Genomic DNA, 23,131 nt, shown 5'->3' with positions numbered 1-23,131 from the left:
CGTTTTTATTATAATACCCAGGTTGGACATTAATTATTGAAATTATCAATTGCTACTTGTATGTTCTCACTTATCTAGAAAACTTTATCTTATTATTGATTAATTAAGACACAGGTAGCATAAACAATATTATTACGATAAAACAAATTGTAAATTTCTAAGTGAATGAAAATAATATTATAGATAAATTAATTCATAATTGTGGTCGGAAGGCGCAGCTCCAATACGTCGGGCAATGCTCTAAATAAAAGCTGACCTCCCTGACAGTGACTGAGTCTACAAAAGAATTGTTATGTGTTCGCGCATAACCCAAATGTCTATAATGAGTTCCGTGTGGAAAGCGCAGCGCGCGCCGCGCGGGCGTGCAGGCGAACCGACGAGCCGGCGAGTGCGCCACGCACCTGCTCTCTATTGTACATTCCTCGCGATCGCCAGCTCGCATAATCAATCATCAAAAATATATTCATAAAAACATCAAACTGTTGAATATTTAGAAGTGCTTGCGACAAGCCCTAATTTAAAGTATATTTTAATATTGCTACATAATATGTAGCATTAACATCACAAAATATAATAAATATTTATCTGCTCAGTGTTAACAGAAAATGGTACAGAACTCACTTGTTGTTTATTTTTTCTATTATATATACGTATATAACACGTAAACGCCAAATCCTCAATGGGAAAGTAAAATCTGGCAAATACAAAGTTCGTTAGGTCTCGGGGCGCACAGCGACAAGCTGCGGCCTGGCACGTCGCCCGACCCAGCAGGGCAAGCGAGGTTAATGCTCGCCAGCGCAGCGCACTTTTACTCTTCCTATCATATATAGCCCAGAGACCGCATCACCTAAATTATGAATAAGAGTTAATTAAAAAGTTTATGGCACTAGTTTTGGTCAATATTATTTTCATAGAGGCATTTATAAACAATTCACTTAATTTCTGTATTACCGATGTAATACTTTGTTAAAATGTCGTTAAGTGTACTTGTTGCACATTCACTTTCAACAATTATAATTGACACTATCGCAAAACAGATAATATATAAGTTAAGTATCGTGGGCGATAAGCGCAAGCGCGGGTGTGTGTCATAGAGACAAGTTTAATAGTGGACACGGACAGCGAGGGGGACGAGCGGGGCGAGGCGCCGCGCGCTCGGTCAGCCGGTCAGTTTTGATTCTTGGGCGATCAGTAGTTCCCGTGATGTGTCACGCAGTGGTACTGGGCGTGCTCTTTTCTCTTCCGTCATACCTCTATTCGGCCGTGCCTTTCAGGTGAGCCCGACCACAAAGCACAATATCCACGTCGAAATCGGGGCGTCGAACATTATAAGTTTAGTTTAATCTAAATGTATAGAAGTGAACACATACATCGGAGTGGAGTCTCGGAGTGTCGAGTCGCGTCTCGTGAATTTCTTTGTCGAGTAAATCCATTCTTATAATATACGTCCAATGATATTTTGATATTATTATATTTTTGTATTCGCGTTAACGTTTTCGTAGTGAGCACGGTGAAGCTGTGGAGCATCGTCGATGACGTAGCGACTGTAGATGGATTAGTAATTGCGGTCACGACCGTACAGTCTCACGACATCGTAATCGACTCTGTGTGCCCTATCCTGGTGTGGGTTCCGCATGTCCACCGTTACGTTACGAATACGGCTTGTGAATTGTGACCTTTTGTGAGTTAAGTGACCTTCATCGAACAAGTTGTCAAGTTTCGTTGATTTCCTGCTAGCGAAGGGCACAGCGTAGTAAAACTTTAAAGTGTGAGAAGTGTTCATGGCCCACGGATTGGGTTATGGCTCGCTGCTTTGAGATTTTCGTGTTTTGGCTTTCCGTTTTTATCAACGCTGTACTATGGCCGTTAGTATTAGATTCGTTTGTCTTAAATGTATATTTATATAACGTTAAAGTTACAATTGGTAAACATTTACATGAAATTACATGTTAGAATATAATAACAAATATGTTATATAACTCCTGATGCGATAAATAAAATGTAATACCGATATCTACCATGGAAGTTATCTTGAGTGCTTCTCCTAACTGTGCATATCCATACGCATGAAACTAAGAATTTTAAAATATAATTTAATATTATAATTTGCTTTGAACGATGCAATAACTCATACAGTTATATTAAACGTGTTCGAATATAACAATTGTTGTTATTTAACGACGAATCATTTACACGAAGGCACACAATATAAGACGTTCAAGACATTTATATTATATTATAATGTTTGTACGTATGAGCGTGACGTTACATTGACACCTCAGTGTGCTGTGTGCCGCTGCAGTCACTGTAGAGGTGATATGTTCGATTAGAATCGAAGATTAGAAGAGATTTTGAAATGTTAATTATTATATTAACAACGCTCGTCCACAACACAAATAATCATTAATTATGATTGACTGAAACAGGGATGTGAAGACCAGATTCGATCGCGGGCCAAAACAAATTATTGTATAGATTGGAGGGCCGCAGAAACAACAGTAAGATTACCGAACAAACACACTTCGGGAATTCCCCGAAAAGGGAGTAGCAGAAAACTGTTGCCATACAAACAAATATTACATTTTTAATGACACTTATGGCACTGAATAAGAGTATTTAAAAAATAAATACAGAAATCTTTGTCAATTAAGTAAACTAGTTAAAACATTTTAATTTTTTTATTTTACCAAAAACCAATAGAAAATTTACGTAATTATAGTAGATTAGAAACATGTCCCGGACTGTGCTTTGGTTAACCTTTTTTTACTCTCGCTGGAAAAAATCATTTACGCGTCTCTCCCACATGAAGTCGGGGGGTAAGTGGAGCTCACTGGCGCTGAAGACGCCGGAATACCTACTAAAAAACCAGTGGTATCCTCTCCGTCTGTTCGGGGGCGCCACGGGATCTAATCTTAATTAAATATGGAATAATTAAATATCGAAGATACGCATGCGAAAGTGACGCCCCGAGGGTCATTCTATGCGGTCCTCCATTTTTAGGATTCCCGCATACAGGGAACCCACCTAGTCCCGGCTGCTATTACGGCACGGGGGGAGAAGATGCGCGCATAGAGCCGACGCCTCCTCCCCGGTCTTCAGCGGAGGCACTTTCCTCGCGCTGCCGTTCGCGGCCTCCTTCTGCGACTCTCGCAGAAGAAGACCATTTCAACCAGCACCGTGATTAACGCCATGGTCGGCAGCAAAATATCACCGCCGACTATCGTCGTCAGGGAATGCCCCCACGCCACACACTCGTATCAGAGTGTGAGAGTGGCGCACCACACTCGTGGCAGGAGAATGATACCTCCCGCCTCGCTGTCCCGTGCAGGTATTCGCCGAAAGTTCTTTGGTCAACCTTGGACTGATACATCGACGTCAAAAAACTCTTTTATATTAGAATAGTTACTGATTGAAAATAATAACTCTAAAATGATAATTTTTATCAAAGGGGACATCGATAGTTTTTACTTACATTATTAGTATTTTGTAATTCATAAAATATACCATAAGAAATTCACAAATAAATATTTGGGTGTATTCATTTTCAGGAAGGCGCGTCGCAAAGAGCGCGAAGGCGAGGGCGCTGGCGATCCCAAGCTTTACCTGCAAGAGGCGCTGCTCGAGCGGAAGTTACCCGAGCTAGACATGCGCCAGCTCGTCGACCTGCCCGACGGCCTCGACTACAATGAATGGCTCGCGTCGCACAGTTAGTATTCATCATCTCATCAAATGAGCTCGGCTTTCATTTCGAATTACTAGTACATGAGACGGACACGAATTATCGGACACTATAATTCGATGGGACGCAAATCCGAAACGACTCGAACATGCTGGAGCGCACGGCCAACGGCTCGACTTCCTTTTCAAGGGGCACGAGGTCCAACTTCTAAACTCTGGCACGACTCGGGATCTGCAGCTTTTTAAAATAGGTAATGGACCCGAGAAACAGTTGACGGACTCCATGTTAATGACCGCGTACTCTGTCTCGTATTCTTGTATTGCAGATATGTCCACACATACCACTATGTACGTTATATTTAAGAGCGAAATATAATACATTAATAAATGGACTACGTTTTATAATACAAATACGTTTATACAACAACAGAGTATGTTAGAATAGGTTTAGATATAAAGATAATTTATTTTCAATAAGAATACCGACACCCTATTCCAATAAGAATAAGAAAGAAGGTAAATAAACCACTTTGACCTTGAATTGAAATGACATTTTAGTTAAACTAGTGAGGCGGAAAGTTCTGAATGAGTGGGTTAATGAATGAATGATGAAGCAAGGAATTATATATTTCATTGTTTTTTATATGTAATGTCTTATTAATCTTAATAGATGTATTTTATATAGATTGCAGGTAAAATAAAAAATAAAACAATTATTAAACAAAAGTTTAATCTGATTCCGTTTCTAAACTCTTAACGCAAACCTCTTTATTTAACCTCAAAATGTCAAAATATAACATATATTTTGACTATAAGGTAAAAAAGAGTTTGTATAATATATATATTTATAATATACCTTTATTCAAATAGAGATTGTACATGGTATGAATATTACAATTAGGTTTGTATAAATTAATTTAATTCCAACCAGGTAGGTGTAGCACTGTATTCTTCGCTAGGTTATAAAATAACCTGTATCAAGTTAAATTTTTAAGTTACACTCCTGCTCCCTTTTTTGTGTGTCACAAAATTATTATGTACAACAGAGAAAACATCTCTTAAATACTTTCTTTAACAATATTAGTTTCTATAGTTAAATTGCTTTTTTTCTTAAACATATATATTAGATATTTTTCTGTTTCGTCATAAGTTTTGTTTAGAAGGAATGGACGTACAATTTTTCTTGCTATTATGACAGAATAAGCAGTTTATTGAACAATTTTTACTAATCTTATTGTAAATAGATTGACCTAGGAAATGGAAAAAGATTTCACTGAAGTAGTACGCGCTCGTGATACACAGATTTTGTCCTTTCGACGTTTGGTAGCTTTTTTTATATTTAATAGGCCAGCGTTTGACCGTTGACTTGCCTGATGTTAAGCATCGACACGATCTAGGATGTAGCACGCTTACCAATAAGAAACCTGTTTACTCTGGATTTGAAGACACCAACATTGTACCTATCAGGAAATACGGACTCAGGCAAAGCATTCCATAGTTTCGCAGTGCGAATGATGAAGCTTTTTTGTAGGGGGTTTTGCGGTGCTGGAATCGTTTGGAGATTCATTCATTATACAACTGTAAAGTTGGAAAGGTGATTGGACGGAAGGTAGCTACTTTCAGTATGGCTTTTTTGGTCAGGCTTTAAGTTAGTTTTTGCAGTCCCACCCCAGGAAGTTGTGCAATATGTAATAATAGAAAGACAGAGCGAAATAAACATTTCGTATAATGGTTTAATTTGCAATTTTCTTAGGGTTTTAAAATTATATATTAATATTCGAACTGTGCTTGTAATTAGATTAATGTGTTCCTTGATAACTATCAACTTTAAATAATATTGAAATATATTATTTAGCATTCAATATATTTTTTAGTATATGTAATTAAAAATAACAACTTACCCTGAGTTTTAAATTGATATAATAATGTTCAATCAGCTAAGTCCGTAAACGTATTGAAGGCAAAACAAAAGTCAGTAGGCATAAGCAAAAAGTCGTAAATGCAAAACCAGTATCAATCACAGTCCTTTTAAATAAAATCAGGTCGTAATAGAAAACTTTATAATTCCTAATAATCACCCGTACACATTATACGAAAGATCAGAGACGAATGACTTACTCTTGTATTAATTTGAAAACAATAAATTTAATTTTGCTACGCATAAAATTAATCTATATTTTGAGTTTTTTGTAAATTTTTTAAAAAAATTTTATTCTTCTAATTATTGTAATAACATATTTACCGAATGTTAAGGCAGCTTTCAATTTTTTTTTAAATATTCATATTCCAAATTATATACAAATTTATAAACAAATATCAATTTTAAAAATCTACAAAACTAAAATAATATATTTTTAATTATTTAAATTTATTCGTTTTCCATTCGTTTAGCGAACGTCCTTCGTCGAAACCTTAATATTAATAGTCAGTTCCTCGAAAAAATGGCGTTTGAATGTCGGCAAAACTATTTTCGGAACTTTGGAAGTAAAATTAAAGTGGAATTAAGTAGTTAAGTGAGTAAGATATATTAATGAAAAACTGTTTGTAGTGTAAAATATAGCGGAGTTATCAGCAAATCAATTGGAATATTTAAAATTACGGTTTGTTTTTATCTACTTCTATTGTGGTTGGAATAGATTTTAGGTAATTACTTCGTTGATAACAGAGTTTTTAATTTATATTCGCCATGCAGATGCAAATATTAAATTTATATATTAAACAGAATAAATAAATTCAAATATACACACACATATACCACTATGTTTTTTCAATGAGTGAATTGGATGCATTTTTATTATTAAGATGGAATGTATGGAATAAGTCTTATTAGGTTTTTTGGTGACTTACTTGCGGTCTCATTTGGACATATTGTAAGGCCGTATTGATTTAGATTCAAAAGTAATAAATACATGAAAATAAACATAGCGCGTATGTAAACATTGTATCGGACGAGTGTGAACTGTGACGCGGGTCGAGGGGCCAGCGAGGGCGCAGGCGGGGAAGCAGTCTGTGCGCATTATCGCGGCTTTAATAAGTTGTGTAAACAACGACTAGTTGCGAACATTACTATTTACATTCAATTATAGTGATATGTAAGACGAGGTCTGCAGTGTTGGCTCTTAGAGCTATTCAATTACGGTATAAAGTTTAACATAGTAAAGTTTAATAAATATTATACAATATAGTGATAAACCTTCGCAAACAGACATACCAAAATGTCTGCAGAAAAGACCATGGTCATATATCTCTTGTAAATAACATTTACACGGTACATCATAAGATGAAGAATTTACTTTTTCTTTGTTTGTAATCTTTATCGAAAAAGCCAACATTATATACATAATTTATAATCGTATCAAAAAAAAAAAATGTAGTGAAAGTAATAAATATGCCAAGACCCTCTGTGTTTGTGATCATTCGTGTCTGCTGCTACGCTGTCGCCGACATCTATAGGCATTTTGATATATATAGTCTATTCCAATGGAAGTAGAAAAGAAGGTAAATAAATAAACTTTGACCTTGATTTGGCGTGATATTTGAGGTAGACTAGTGAGGAGAAAATTATTGAATGAGTGGGTTAAAGAATGAATGATAAAGTATGGTACTATATATTTTATTGGTTTTAACCGTAATTTTATATTAATTTTAATAGATATATAAGGTCCTTACATATGAAATTGGCGTTTTGTACGGGAGGAATATAGTCTTTTTTTTTGTAAAATATATTTAATTAATTAAAGTATGCACCGTTGTTATCTATGAACTTTTGCCATCTCATAGTTAGTTCATTGATCCCTTTACTAAAAAAAACATGGGGCTGAGAATCAATAAACTCTTTGAAGGTGGTTTGACTGCCGCATCGGAGTTGAATCTTTTTCCTTGTAAGAAGTTGTCCCAATTCCGGAAAAAATGGTAATCTGTTGGAGCAAGGTCCGGGGAGTACGGTGGATGTCGCAGACATTCCAATTGTAGCTCATCTAACTTAGTGGTTGTTAGTTGTGCAGTGTGTGATCTTGCGTTGTCGTAAAGCAGCAGTGGCCTAGAGCGATTGATCAATCCCGTTTGTTTAGCAGCTAGTTCTCCCTTCATGGTTTGCAGTTGCTGACAATAGATATCTAATCGTTTGGCCAGATTTTAGAAAGCTGTAGTGAACGACACCGGCGCTAGTCCACCAAACAGTCACAAGTAACCTTTTCTGAGTCAATTTTCGTTTAGGCCAGGATTTGGCTGGGTCTCCAGGGTTCAGCCATTGCGACGAGCGACGATTCCGATTATCGTACAGTATCCACTTTTCATCACAAGTAATGATTCGATTTAAAATCCCTTCATTATTATGTCGGTTGAGCAAAGTAACACAGCAGTCGACGCGTGTTCGCAAGTTCGATTCACTCAATTCATGAGGTTCAAGTTCTTTTACTTTCCCGATTTGCTTCAAGTGGATTAATACAGTTTTATCACTTACCCCGAAGCCTGCAGCTATCTCTGAAGTCCTTTGTGATAGATCCGCTTCCACAATAGCCTTAATTTTCCACTTTGGTGTCCGGCCGTTCACGGGGTTGGTTCTGAATTCCAGTTGGTCGAAATTTCCAGAACGAAAACGTTGAAACCAAAAACGTAGCGTGCTTTCTTTTGCGTCACCTGCGCCGTACACATAATTAATCCTTCGAGCTGTTTCTGCAGCTCTGGTGCCACGGTAGAACTCGTGCTCGTAAATATACCGATATTTCATGTTTTCCATTGTTCGGTAATAAGCGACGCCAAAGAAAAAAATAATGAGGAAAAAACAAATGCATGACTGTTTTCAAAACTCAAATGTACCAGCTAAATGAATTTATAAATTTGAATTTGGAATTCTTAACCAAATAGGAGATATTTCAGATCAAAATGGTCAGTAAGATAAAACGCTAATTTCATATGTAAGACCTTTTTTTTTTTTTTTCGAGGAGGAAAGGCATTTACGCCTGCCGCTCGGACACGACCGGGACGGGTATGTGAGACTCACGGGGCAGAAGGCCACCGTCCTAACCACTAAAACCTCCTCGTTTCCGCCTCACCGCATGGTAGTGGGGTTACGGGAACGCGTTAGCACACCACCGCGACCCCGCATGCGGCCGTCGTTTTGGGTGAGCGACCCACCGGTTGTTTTTTATTGAGGTTTTCTCCTCTTGGCCCGGCCGGTGAAGGAAAGGCCCTCGGTCCCACCACAGGCTGGCGCCTGGATGGGGAAACGTGTTTAAGAAGGCGGTGACCGAAGTCTGTCCACCCAGCATCGACACCGAAACTGGGCTAACCCGCCTCTCCCTCCTCCTTCTACTCCTCCTCCTGTCTCCGGCAGCCCGAAAGGACCCCGGAGTCCTCCTATGTGCCACGAAGCCGCTCGCTGGTCCACTCTGCGCAACAGAGAAGTACCAGGAGCGACCCGCGACACTTCCGCCGCGTCAGTCTCAGCCGCGATCGACAAGCAATCCGGAAAAACATCGAATTGCTGTTCGACCCCGTTGCCCAGGGTGCACCACGTGGAGGTGACTGATATGCACCCCTCATATGAAAGGACCTAATATGTTATATGGATTGCAGGAAAAAAAATCGTAATACTAAATCCATTTCAATCATGAATGTCTTACTCTTGTATTATTTTCAAAACTATAAATTGAGTGTTCCTATGCATGAAATTAATCTATATTTTGAGATTTTAAATTTGTTATTTCTTTAAAATTAAATAATTTTTTCGTTACTTTACTATAATAACATCTTTATCGAATGTTAGGTAACTTTCTATATTTTTTACAAATATTTCATATTCCATATTATATACAAATTAATAAACAAATATCTAATTTAAAAATCTAAAATTTGTGACAAAACTAAAATAATATATTTTTTATCTGTATAAATTCATTCGTTATCATTTAGCGAATTCGAATTCGATATTCATTTAGCGAACGTCCTTGGTCGAGATCTTATCTTAATATTCGGAACTTTTGAAGTAAATTAACGTGGATTTAAATAGTTAAGTGGAATATTGTTATATTACAAATGACGATATATTAATCAAGAACTGTTTTTAGTGCAAAATATAGCGGAGTTATCAGCAAATCAATTGGAATTTTTAAATTTGCGGTTTGTTTTTATCTACTTCTATTGTGATTGAAATATAGTAACGATTATTATTTGCTGTTAAATAAAAAGTAGTGCGGTTTATATGCTTTGTGTTTATTATTATGAAATGCAAAATATTATAATTTACTGCTTTAAATTAATTTTTATATCAAATATTAATACAAAGACCAAAAACGTTCATTGAGTAAAAATTCAGTTCCTAAGGCGTTGTGGTCACTGAAGATGTCCACATCGCAAAATTTGTGTTATGCTTCTTATAAAAACGCCCATGATGCATTATGGCAAACACAGAAAGACCACATAGCGAAGTTACGTGTTGCGGCAATGAAGTAAATCCATAATGCGATGAGCTCTCGTTGATGCAACGACATCACGGCGGACAAGTTGGAACTTGTTGGACGAGAAAAATGGGATATTGGTTCCAAGATATGTATTATCAATCAACCAATATATACAGTAAATCAACAGTTTACAAGATTATGTTAAGCTATCACCGATTCGAAATTTATATTCTACCGAGTAGCCGGTGATTTAAGTTTATTAATTGGCAAATAGTATTTCAGGAATTTTATTATAGAAGCGCACACCTTGCCCAAGGAAGGGTGAATTGTCTATGCGGAGACGAAAATCATTAGTTCACGGTTAAGTTATTAGTAATGCCTAAAAAACTATTTCATCGGTTACACTAAGATTTATATTTTTCTTTTATTGGCGTTTAAAACCAAAAGATTTGTGAAAAGTCAATTTGTATCATGTCTTTGTTTACCTAAAATTTGTTTTTTTTTTCTATCAACTTTAAAAAGTAATGAAAGATTCAACAGCAAACAACCCATTATCACAAATACCTTTAACATAAAAAAGTTAACTGGATCATTAATATATATCAAAACTCAAAGCGTCTAAAATTGATTCCTGTGGAATGTCCATTCTTATGACAGACTCACAAATGGCATGCCATTAACGAAAACTTGTTGAGTTCTTTGTCTCAAGTATGAAACAAAACGATCAAATGAATTCCCTGTAATATTGTTATGTTCAAGTTTATATAAAACCGTTTAGTGTGCCACACGATCGCTTCGATCGATATATCTAATACCGCAGAATACTCCAATAGTATTCTGCAATTTTTTTCCATGCATCGTATATGTACGAGATATGCCTAAGCAGTGCGATTCCCGTATCGGGCGTGGAGCGCCCCTTAATAAAACCATATTGTTATATTTTCCTAAACGTGTATTCAGATAAGACTCCGACTCCATTAACTCCAATGTATGTTTTTATGAAGCCGTAGACGCGGAAGTCGAATGGTGTGTTAATATAGTGTATGTGTGTTTTTTTTTTAAATCAACATTATCGATTTCTGTTTATTTATGTTGAATTTTGACTGCCGGTTGGCTGATGTATATTTGGACTTGCCTTTTACGCCGAAGGTTGTGGGTTCGATTCCCACCCAGGACAGACATTTGTGTGTATGAACATGTATGTTTGTTCTGAGTTTGGGTGTAATTATCTATATAAGTATTGTATTTACAAAAGAAAAGTAGTATATGTAGTATAGTATATCAGTTGTACGGTTTCCATAGCACAATTAAGCTTGTATAATTTGGGATCAGATGGCCGTGTGTGATAAATGTCCCAGGATATTATTAAGGATATTTTAAAAACCAATGATGCAGTTTTAGTTTTCTTCAAAATCGGACCCGAGATTCCTTTTGAATATTTGCTAATCCTAATAAAAATTCTAATAATGAAAAACGTATCCTGTATATATATTTAGGATTGATCAATTTATGTTTCAATCAACAGCCAATCGTTGTCCACTGCTGAACGTAGGCCTCTCCCAAGGTGCGCCAAAGCTCCCTGTCCTCCGCCTTCCGCATCCAGTTGGTGCCCGCCACCTTCTTAAGGTCGTCGGTCCACCTGGCTGGAGGGCGCCCTACGCTGCGCTTGCCGATTCGCGGTCTCCACTCTAGGACTCGTCTGCTCCAACGGCCATCGGTCCTACGACATACGTGACCAGCCCACTGCCACTTCAGCCTGCTAATTTTGCAAGCTATGTCAGTGACTCCGGTTCTTTTCCGGATAATCTCATTTCTGATCTTATCCTTCAAAGATACTCCGAGCATAGCTCGTTCCATAGCGCGCTGAGCGACTTTGAATTTGTGGACTAGTCCCGCAGTTAGTGTCCACGTTTCGGCACCGTATGTCATGGCAGGTAAGACGCATTGGTTGAAGACTTTCGTCTTCAAACATTGCGGTATAGACGACTTGAGGACTTGACGAAGGTTGCCAAATGCTGCCCATCCCAAGCGAATTCTTCGATCGGTTTCCTTCTCGAAGTTGTTCCTACCGACTTGTATTATCTGTCCTAGGTAGGTATATTCACTAACAACTTCGAGAGGTTTCCCCTCGACGTATATCGGTCCCGGCACGACATGCCTATTGAACATGACCTTGGTCTTGTCCAAGTTTATACCGAGACCGACACACCGGGAAGACTCGCCTAAGCTACGCAGCATTTCGGTGAGTTGTTCCAGCGACTCTGCTATGATGACGATATCGTCGGCAAATCGAAGGTGTGAGATGTACTCGCCGTTTACATTGACTCCATACCCAGTCCAATCCAGCGTCTTGAAAACGTCTTCCAACGCGTTGGTGAACAGTTTCGAGGATATTACATCCCCCTGTCTCACCCCTCTGCGCAGTTGGATCGCCTTCGTCTTACAGTCCTGGATATGGACAGTCATTGTAGCGGCGTTGTACAGACATCTCAGTACCTCGATATATCTCCAATCGATATGACATCTCTGCAATGAGTCGAGCCCTGCCCAGGTTTCGATGGAGTCGAAGGCTTTCTCGTAGTCCACAAATGCCATACACAGCGGCTGATTGTACTCTTCGGTCTTCTGCACAATCTGCCGAACAGTATGGATGTGGTCCACGGTGCTGTAGCCTGATCGAAAGCCGGCTTGCTCTGGGGGCTGGAACTCGTCAAGTCGTCTGGCGAGACGGTTCGTGACGACTCTTGAGAACAGCTTATACACGTGACTCAGGAGGGAGATTGGTCTGTAGTTTTTCAAGAGGGTTTTATCACCTTTCTTGAAAAACAGTACCACCTCACTCCCGCTCCACGTTTCCGGGGTCTTGCCATGTTGGATGACGGAATTAAAGAGGCTTGCTAGCTCTTTCAGGACCGGAGTCCCGCCTGCCTTAAGCAACTCTGTTGTGATTCCGTCATCTCCCGGAGCTTTGTTGTTTTTAAGCTGTTCTAGAGCCGCCCTAATCTCTCCTTGGTCAACGACCGGGAGCTCCTCGGAGTAATGGCGCATAAGAAGGGCGCGCTGGTCATCAATACTGATTCCCACGGGTTTATCCGATCTTGAAGAGAACAACTGCCCATAAAACCTCTCTACTTCTCCGACAATCTCAGGCCTAGAGGTAACGACCCCACCATTTTCAGTTTTAAGTTTTGTCAGACGCGGCCTCCCAAACTTGCGAGCGAACACTTTCGATCCCCGATTTTGCTCAATCGCAGCCTTGATGGCACGGGTATTGGAGCTTCGGAGATCGCGTCGCGTCAGCGTTTTTATTATTCGATTTAAGGCCTTATCTGACAAAAACGATGGTAGTTCTCGTCGTTTTCTCATGAGCTCGAGTGTCTCAGCAGAGAGTTTTGGTGCGTTGTCTCTTCTCTGTGGCGGAAAACACTTGCGGGATGTGTTTTGCAGTATTTTGACCAGCGTGTCGGTTCTCTCATCAATGCTACTTATGGTTTCCAACGCGGTGAATTGATTTTGAAGTTCCATTTGGAACTTTTCGGAGCCTTGAGCAGCTTGGAGCATGGTAGGTCGGAGAGTAGACCTCATCATTCTCGATCTTTCGGCTTTGAAGTTGATATTTAGAGTGCCTCGAACCAATCGGTGATCACTTCCGGTATTAAACCTGTTGATCACTGAAACATCTCTAAATATGTGCCTTTTATTGTTTAAAAAAAAAAAACATAAATTGAACAATCCTAAATATATATACAGGATACGTTTTTCATTATTAGAATTTTTATTAGGATTAGCAAATATTCAAAAGGAATCTCGGGTCCGAGATAAATTTATGTTTAGTCGAGATGGCCCAGTGGTAAGAACGCGTGAATCTTAACCGATGAACGTGGGTTCAAACCCGGGCAAGCACCTCTGAATTTTCATGTGCTTAATTTCTGCTTTTCGCTGAAGGAAAACATCGTGAGGAAACCTGCATGTGTCTAATTTCATCGAAATTCTGCCACATGTGTATTCCACCAACCCGCATTGGAGCAGCGTGGTGGAATAAGCTCCAAACCTTCTCCTCAAAAAGGAAGAGGAGGCCTTAGCCCAGCAGTGGGACATTTACAGGCAGTTACTGTTTACAATTTATGTTTGTTATTCGTATATTGATTTGCAAAAGTAAGTTATTTATACTGAAAAAAATATTAATTGCAGTTTATAATTAAGAGCGAAACCATTCGATCCCGTCGCTAAGTACCATAGAATGAGAAGTTATATTTATTAAGCATGACAATTAACTTTTTCATATTATATATATATAAGTAAGATCACGCAATTTACAAATGTATGTTTATTTTATTAAACGTTTTAAAGTTAACACTTTCATAATCTGGAACAGGTACGTTATGGCAGATGTTAAAAAGTGACTAACCCGTTGGTCAGAATATAAACGATGTACTGAATGCATTTGCAGCACTGGCGTTGTTCGACCACGTGAACCTGCTGTACGGCACGGTGTCGGAGTTCTGCACGCCGGCCACGTGCGCCGACATGACGGGCCCCGGCGGCCGCACGTACGCGTGGTACGACGAGCGCGGCAAGAAGTCCCGGGTCGCCGCGCCGCAGTATGTCGACTACGTCATGACATATACACAGAAAACTGTCAACGATGAGACTATTTTTCCTACTAAATATGGTGAGTACAGGCGACGTCGGTAACGAGCTCATTGTGAGCATATTACAGTATATCCGACTATCGGTCGGCTTGATTGGTTGTACAGGGATGAACAATTGAGATATATATTAGCCCAGACCGGCCAATTATTCTTAAGATTATATATATAAGAAATAAGATTGATCCACATCCTATGATAGCCGTGTTGAAAGATGTTCATTAAACGCACGGTCCTGTACCCGTGGCTAGCGAGGTCAACGAAACTCACAATTACCAAAAACACCCCCCCCCCCCCTAGATCACTATTTCTGAGCTATGTAAAATTATGACTTGAAACGATCTTGAGACGAAAAGTCTGGCTGTATATTGAAAACAATATTGGTCAATTTTGAACAATTAATCATACAAATTAAAATATAGATAGACAGGTTAAAAATTAGCTCTTTCTTCTTTAATGTAGTTTATAAACATTCTGTGCTTTTACATACTACAGGAGATAGTCAGACCTTCGTAATCACCAACTGGCCCGTCACTGTAGTAATAGAAGTGATTATCGGGAAGTTCGTTAAGTAACCGTGTCGCTGTGGGCGCGGAAGGTAGTAACCTATGTCGACATTACAATTGCAGCGAACGAGTTCCCGGCACAGTTCGAGAGCGTGGTGCGGCGCGTGGTGCGGCTGCTGTTCCACGTGGTGGCGCACATGTACGCGGCGCACTTCCGCGAGCTGGCCATGCTGCGGCTGCACGCGCACCTGCACCTCACGTTCGCGCACCTGACGGCGCTCGACCGGCGCTTCGCGCTGCTGGAGCACAAGGAGACGGAGGTGCTGCGCGACCTGGAGGTGGCGCTGCGGCTGTCGGAGCCGGCGGGCGAGGCGGGCGAGGCGGGCGGCGCGGGCGGCGCGGGCGGCGCCGGCGAGGCGGGCGACGACGCGTCCCCGCGGCGCCGCTCGCCCGTCGTGACGCAGCCGCTGGCGTCGGCGTGACCGGCGCCGCGTGGGTACTTAAGGTTTGCCAGGTGCCTTCCGCGATTCGATCGAAAGTTGACGCGTGTACGATTCGTAAGTTGAAGATTGTTATCTCTATTGTAAATATTTCAATCTGTTAAGTAGTTTTAGGAGATTACGATTAGTTTATAAATTTGTGATTGCTTTGGTTGTAAATAAAAGTGATATTTGTTTAACTAATAAACTGAAAGCTTTAAACATTTCTTTGATTTGACCATGTCCTTAACATCCGTTCTGCCGGAACATTACCAAAATTCTTAACTTAGTAGTACAGAGTGAACGCCAGACGACTTAGAACAAATACCCTGTAACAGCCTGTGAATGTCCCACTGCTGAGCTAAGGCCTCCTCTCCCTTTTGAGGAGAGGGTTTGGAGCTTATTCCACCACGCTGCTCCAATGCGGGTTGGTGGAACACACATGTCTAATTTCATTGAAATTATGCCACATGCAGGTTTCCTCACGATGTTTTCCTTCACCGTCAAGCACGAGATGAATTATAATCACAAATTAAGCACATGATAATTCAGTGGTGCTTGCCCGGGTTTTGAACCCACGATCGTCGGTTAAGATTCACGCGTTCTAACCACTAGGCCATCTCGGCTTAAATACCCTGTAACCCTCTTAAATTATTATGTTTCATTTAAGTAGGTATACTCAGCCAGACCTAACCGCTCACGATAAAGGGTCGAGAAAAAATCCAGAATTGCGTTCAAGTTGAACAAAGAATTTAAATAGAGTGTGCCAAAGTAAGCAATACTAAGACCACTGAGTGCAACCCAAAAAAGCTCGCTGCCACTGTTGCCACTTTTGCGCCACGGCCACAATATTTCTTCTTTTAGTTGCTTCATTTCATTGCATATTAAACTTATATTATTTTGATTTTTCAATAATTCAATAAAACACCATTTCTTTTGATTTTAAATATATTAAAGTAATTTGTATTATTTTGTTTTATTTTAGTAGGTAGGTAGGTGGGTTGAGTTTAGGTTTCTTTAACTTATAAGGTATAACATATAACGTTTGTTTATATAACACTAAAAGTAAACTCCGGAATCACGGCTCCTATCGACATAGGCTTTATTTTATGTACACATATAAATTAACTAAATGCATGACCATATTCGTCCACTAAGTCGGGAAAGGCCGTGCATCTTGAAAGCTTCCACGGCGTGCGCTGCGTGACTGAATTGTTCCTCATGAAATATTACACAGTATATGTATACAAAATGTGTTGATTGTGGTCGTTGGTCAAGTGGCTCGATGTAGGGCCGCAGACCCCGAGGTCCTGGGTTGAATTCACAGGTCGGGCCAATAAAAAGTTATTCGGTTTTTCTGTCAGAAAATTTTCACTCCCGTGCCTCGAAAAGCACGTAAAGCCGTTGGTCCTGCGCCTGAACTCTTTCCTGTCGTGTCGGATTGCCGTCCCATCGGATTATGAGAGTGAGGGAAGAGAGAGTGCACCTGTGTTTGCGCACACACTTGTTCGCTATAATATCTCCTGCGTAGTTGGCTAATCTCTCTTGAGATTGATCGCCGTGGTCGAAATCGGTCTGGAGAACATTATCATTATACAATGTGTAAAAAAAACCCTGTCCGACCCGAAAGGCAGATATATCAATACAGAGGTATGTTATATACATTACTAAAAAAACTAATAAAAATGAAATATGAATTAATATAGAAAAGTTATTGTAAATTAAAATGCAAATTTTAGTGCCCACCAGAGTCGGCAGGTGGCTCCTTTGAATGCCTTAGAAACACCACTGGCACGAATAAGGGTGTGTCACACTAATGGTAAGCTTAGAGTCGACTGGTGCGGCATATCGTCTGCGGACTAAAATCACCGAGCTCACACTCTCAGTAAGCGGTCTGAGCCACTTGGACACTAACACGTAATTTATTTATTTTCTTTATTTATTAAATTTTTCAGGGAATCATACAGTAATTTTACACTTATAAGTAAAATGGTTTTTTTCATAACACAATGCATTTCCACGACATACTAAAACATAAAAAAACAACATTAACCACACAGTTTATAAGATACTAGAGAGAAAAAAAACACAATGAGCGTGATGTGACACTGTCCTAAACTATCACGACATTGCAGTATTTTATTACAATTCGTTCGTACAAATTTATATTTGTTAAGCCGACACACCGGTTTATGCCGAAAGACGGTGTCGGCTTCTTCAAAGACACGATGGGGCGGGCGTCGGCACGTGACACGTGAAGTCACTCAGCTTACTTCAGAGTAGTCGTTTCGTAGCTATGCTTGTGTTCCTCGATATGTCGTATTCTAGTCAAAAATATTTCAATATGTTAAAGTTTCTGGGTAGGAGTGACTTCTGCGTCCGACTATCGGTCCGACTATGTGAAACGGTACCAAACCTGTATCTATATGTTGGTGGTAAATACATGGAAAATCATGTGTTTGTGTCTGACCATATCAAATGATTTGACACACGATCGCAACTCGGACACATCAGCTAAAGCTATTTTCAAAACTGCATAAAATTCAATTTCTTCCTACTGTAACCAAACGAGTAACAACAGCTGATCGACTGAGATCATGACCTCATGTCCTCGCTACCCGATAGGTAAGTACCAGGCGAGCGCTGTCGCTCGCGCCTGAGCTACCATGTCATTTTCGTCATTTAATTAAATTTTAATTTAATTGGGGTAATTTTTTTACATAGTATTTTAAAAATGATTACATAAATAGAACCGACTTAGATACCTAATAAATCACTTTACGGTTCGGACATGCGTGGGGTTTCTCTGGCAGATTGAATCCAAAATGAGGACATTCATCAAAGAACTAAAGTCGACAACATCGCGCGTAGAATTGGCACGCTGAAGTGGAAATGGCCTCGTCATGTCTTCAGGTCCATTGATGGCCGATGGAGCGGACACGTGTTAAAGTGGAGATCATGCTTAAGCAAACGTAGTACAGGAGGCCCTAAGACAAGGTTGACCGACTATTTAAAAAAAGTGGCTGGTACGGAATGGATACGGGCTGCCCAAGATCGGGATGCTTGGCGTAAAAGTATATATATGCGTATACTTATAATAAAATTGTAACAGATTGATGTTATTATGATGTGACTTTTGTCTGCTGACCGCATCCGCCACGAAATATCGCGTTCTGTAGAAACACATGAGGAAAGACACGTCCGTTTGTCTGTTGTCCGTAAACGCCATGAAATATTACTGATGTAGGAGACACGTAGCATGACTGAGGTACTGGTGGTAGAGCTTTGTCTGCTCGTCTCGGTAGGTAACACCCACTCATCAGATATTCTACCGCAAAACAGCAGTACTTGGTATTTTTGTGTTCCGGTTTAAAGGGTGAGTGAGTCAGTGTAATTACAGGCACATGGAACATAAAATCTTAGTTCCTAAGGTTGGTGGCGCAATGGTGATGAAAGCGATGGTTAACATTTTTTACAATGCCAATTTCTATGGGCGTTGGTGAACACTTACCATCAGGTGGCCCATATGCCCGTGCGCCTTCCTATTCTTTAAAAAAAAAGACTTGCACTTATCACCTACTCGCAGTAGCTACTGTGATCGACAGGAAATTACCGCTCATTACCTGGAAGAAAAAAAGGAGTCGTGTGTAAGAATTGCGGTAAACATAATCCAGTGAGATACGAACGGTGCAGTTAAAAGAAAACCGGCTGCGTCATGTTGATCCCGAAGAGTTGCTGTGGATAAAAAAAGAAAAAAATCGATTTTATTAATTGAATAATTATAAGATCATGTAATAAATATATAATATATTAATTTAATTATAAAATATGCTGATTATACTCATCGTAGCTCAATGAACGAAATATGCGCCTTGAAGTGGCCTGAAATGTGTTATTCATTTGACAAAGTTCACTACTATGTACCTGGTAATGATTGGATGCACAAAAATGAACACAGTTTACCTTCGTTTAGTTTCGAGGCAATTTTATTGGTATTTAATTCTCTACTGTCTCTGCATAAATGAAAAAATTTAGATACTTGATTCTATATTTCACGCGTACGAAGTCGCAGGCAAAAGCTAGTTCATATATATAAATATTTTTATTATCTTAAGTATTTCATTTAGAACACATTAATATCTTTTATATAATTAAAATATGTATCTTATCTTTAAATTTTTGTAAAATAAAAACTCGAGCGACAAAATAATTATTGTGGCAGTTAACGGCGATATGGCGGGAAAGTCAGTGCGGGGGCTCGATCACTCCACAGGTCACGCGAACACCCTCCGGTGTTGAGTTGTTAATTAGTGCGGTCTGTGAGAAATATATATTGTAAAGACTGCTTTTGTTAAACATTTATTGTTGTACATATTACTTATGTCATAAATTTTATCTGTAATTTATTTCTGTTTCAATCAGAAACTACTTATTGTAAATGCAACTTTTATATGAATTAAATTTATAGTTTCAGGGCGAACATATTATGTTACATAATATGTTGCATATTTTTTAGATATATCTTAATGTGCCAACGTAGTCGGAGAGAAAATTATAGATCTATTATTATTTTTTTATTATATAATGAAAACCAAAACTATAATAAATATACAGATACACAAAAACGTCAACAAAAGCATACTTGTATTTTATAGATAATTCACAGTAACCAATGTAACTCTTGTTATTGTTAAAAGAAAGAAAAACACCTGTAGTTTAGTTTATTTGTCACAAAATATAAATAGCATGACATTCGTTTTGAAATAAACTTTATTTAACGCGGGATCGGCGTGCACTGCAACAGCGCGGAGACGCGGTAAAAACCGGACGGTGAGGCAGGTCTGTGACGCCCAGACGGGCTGGCACAAAGCTCTACCAGCCAGTGACATGTTCATGAATATTACCAAAAAAAATGTAATTTAAAATCAAAATTGTATTTTCTTGAAGTAGGCTCTTACAGGCGCTAAAAAAAATATTTGGCTATTCTGCGTTGTTAATGCGTTGATTTTGGGTACCTGGTCCAGCGCAAACAGGAAAGGTGATAGGTGGTAGGGCTTTGTGCAAGCCCGTCTGAGTAGGTACCACCCACTCATCAGACATTCCACCGTCAAACAGCAATTCTTAGTATATTGTTGCGTTCGGATTTGAAGGATGAGTGAGAGTGTAACTACAGGGACAAGGGATATAACATCTTCGTTCTCAAGGTAGGTGGTGCATTGGCGATGTAAGGAATGGTTAATACCTATTACATCGTCTTTGTATGATCGGTAGTGACCACTTAACACCAGGTGACTCAATTGTTCGTAAGCATACTTATAATATTAGGTCCTTACATATGAAATTGGCGTTATGTACGGGAGGAATATAAAGTCATTTTTTTTTGTAAAATATATTTAATTAATCAAAATATGCACCGTTGTTATCTATGCACTTTTTTTTTTTTTATAAAATAGGAAGGCGGACGAGCATATGGGCCACCTGATGGTAAGTGGTCACCAACGCTCTTAGACATTGGCATTGTAAGAAATGTCAACCATCGCTTACATATATAATGCGCCACCAACCTTGGGAACTAAGATTTTATGTCCCTTGTGCCTGTAATTACACTGGCTCACTCACCCTTCAAACCGGAACACAACAATATCAAGTATTGTTGTTTTGCGGTAGAATATCTGATGAGTGGGTGGTACCTACCCAGACGAGCTTGCACAAAGCCCTACCACCAGTAAGTTTTGCCATCTAATAGGTAGTTTATTGATCCCTTTACTAAAAAAACCATGGAAGCGAGAATCAATAAACTCTTTGAAGGCAGTTTGGACTGCCGCATCGGAGTTGAATTTTTTTCCTTGTAAGAAGTTGTCCAAATACCGGAAAAAATGGAAATCTGTTGGAGCAAGGTCCGAGGAGTACGGTGGAATTCGCAGACATTCCAATTGTAGCTCATCTAACTTAGTGGTTGTTAGTTGTGCAGTGTGTGGTCTTGCGTTGTCTCGAAGCGGCAGTGGCCCAGCTAATTCTTCCTAAATGGTTTGCAGTTGCTAACAATAGATATCTGCCGTAATCATTTGGCCATATTTTAGAAAGCTGTAGTAAACGACATCGGCGCTAGTCCACCAAACACTCACAAGTAACTTTTTCCGAGTCAATTTTCGTTCGGACTTGGCTGGGTCTCCAGGGTTTTCATCACAAGTAATGATTCGTTTTAAAATCCCTTCATTATTGTGTCGGTTGAGCAAAGTAACACAGCAGTCGACGCGTGTTTGCAGGTTCAATTCACTCAATTCATGGGGTACCCATCGTTCAGGTTTTTTTACTTTCCCGATTTGCTTCAAGTAGATTAATACAGTTTTATCACTTACCCCGAAGCCTGCAGCTATCTCTGAAGTGCTTTGTGATGGGTCCGCTTCCACAATAACCCTTAATTCTTCATTTTCCACTTTGGTCTCCGGCCGTCCACGGAGTTGGTTCTGAGGGTCGAAATTTCCAGAACGAAAACGTTGAAACCAAAAACGTACCGTGCTTTCTTTTGCGACACCAGCGCTGTACACATCATTAATCCTTCGAGCTGTTTCTGCAGCTGGTGCCACGGTAAAACTCTTACTCGTAAATATGCCGATATTTCATTTTTTCCATTGTGCGGTAATAAGCGACGCCAAAGAAAAAAATAATGAGAAAAAAACAAATGAATGACTGCTTTTAAAACTCAAATGTACCAGCTAAATGAATTTATAAATTTGAATTTGGAATTCTTAACCAAAGAGAGAGAGAGAGAGAAAATATTTAGCAGTAATTCAATTTGTCTGTTTTAATAGAAACTGTTAGTTGCTAATAATTGAATCGATTGAAAGGCAATAAAAAGACGCGATTGCCTCACTGGAACTTTAAAAGGATTAATTTAAATTAATATCTTAGGAGTCACGGTAGAATTAAAATTCTCGCGCAAGAAGAAAAAATATGGAGATGGCTAACGATGCGACAGAGAAATAGCCAGCGCAAAGATTATGTTCCACTCGTATGTACCACGTTGATCTTATATTCTACCGCCAAACAGCAATATTTAGTATTGTTGTGTTCCGGCTTAAAGGGCGATGGAGCCAGTTTAACTACAGGTACAAGGGACAATTTAGTTGCCAAGGTTGGTGGCGCATTCGCGATGTAAGGAATGGTTAATATTTTTATAGTGCCAATGTATATGGGTGGCGGTGACCATTTACCATTATTATAAAGAAAACAAATAACGTTGGACGATTGTACGATGAGCCACCACTCACACACAAAATCCGTAGACATAACCTAAGAAAACAATAATAAATAAATTGGTGCTTTATGCATATATGTATAGTGACAATCAATAAGTTGCAAGGCCAAACGATGTCCGCACTCACAATAAATTCGTTACTTTTTATTTAAAATCCAAA

General features: G+C 39.3%; 1 protein-coding gene across 10 annotated transcripts in view; it reads left to right on the top strand.

Moving 5' to 3' along the window:
* LOC126781719 (MOB kinase activator-like 2) overlaps positions 1-15,935 on the top strand; it is a 52,863-nt gene extending 36,928 nt beyond the window's left edge. For 6 of the 10 annotated variants that reach the window (XM_050506718.1, XM_050506716.1, XM_050506715.1 and 3 more), the window contains 3 exons: positions 3,549-3,706; positions 14,530-14,751; positions 15,358-15,935. In XM_050506718.1, coding sequence (XP_050362675.1) covers positions 3,549-3,706; positions 14,530-14,751; positions 15,358-15,716 — 739 coding nt within the window. In that variant the 3' untranslated portion in view covers positions 15,717-15,935. Of the gene's footprint in view, positions 1-1,107; positions 1,275-1,333; positions 1,866-3,510; positions 3,707-14,529; positions 14,752-15,357 lie in introns of those variants that run through there. The other 4 variants (XM_050506709.1, XM_050506713.1, XM_050506712.1 and 1 more) reach the window with 4 other exon arrangements.
* The last annotated feature ends 7,196 nt before the right edge of the window (positions 15,936-23,131 follow it).

Source organism: Nymphalis io, chromosome 4 (genome assembly GCF_905147045.1).
Source record: "Nymphalis io chromosome 4, ilAglIoxx1.1, whole genome shotgun sequence".
Classification (NCBI taxonomy): domain Eukaryota; kingdom Metazoa; phylum Arthropoda; class Insecta; order Lepidoptera; family Nymphalidae; genus Nymphalis; species Nymphalis io.
Note: the sequence above shows the minus strand (reverse complement) of the source record. Positions and strands in the feature narration are given on the sequence as shown.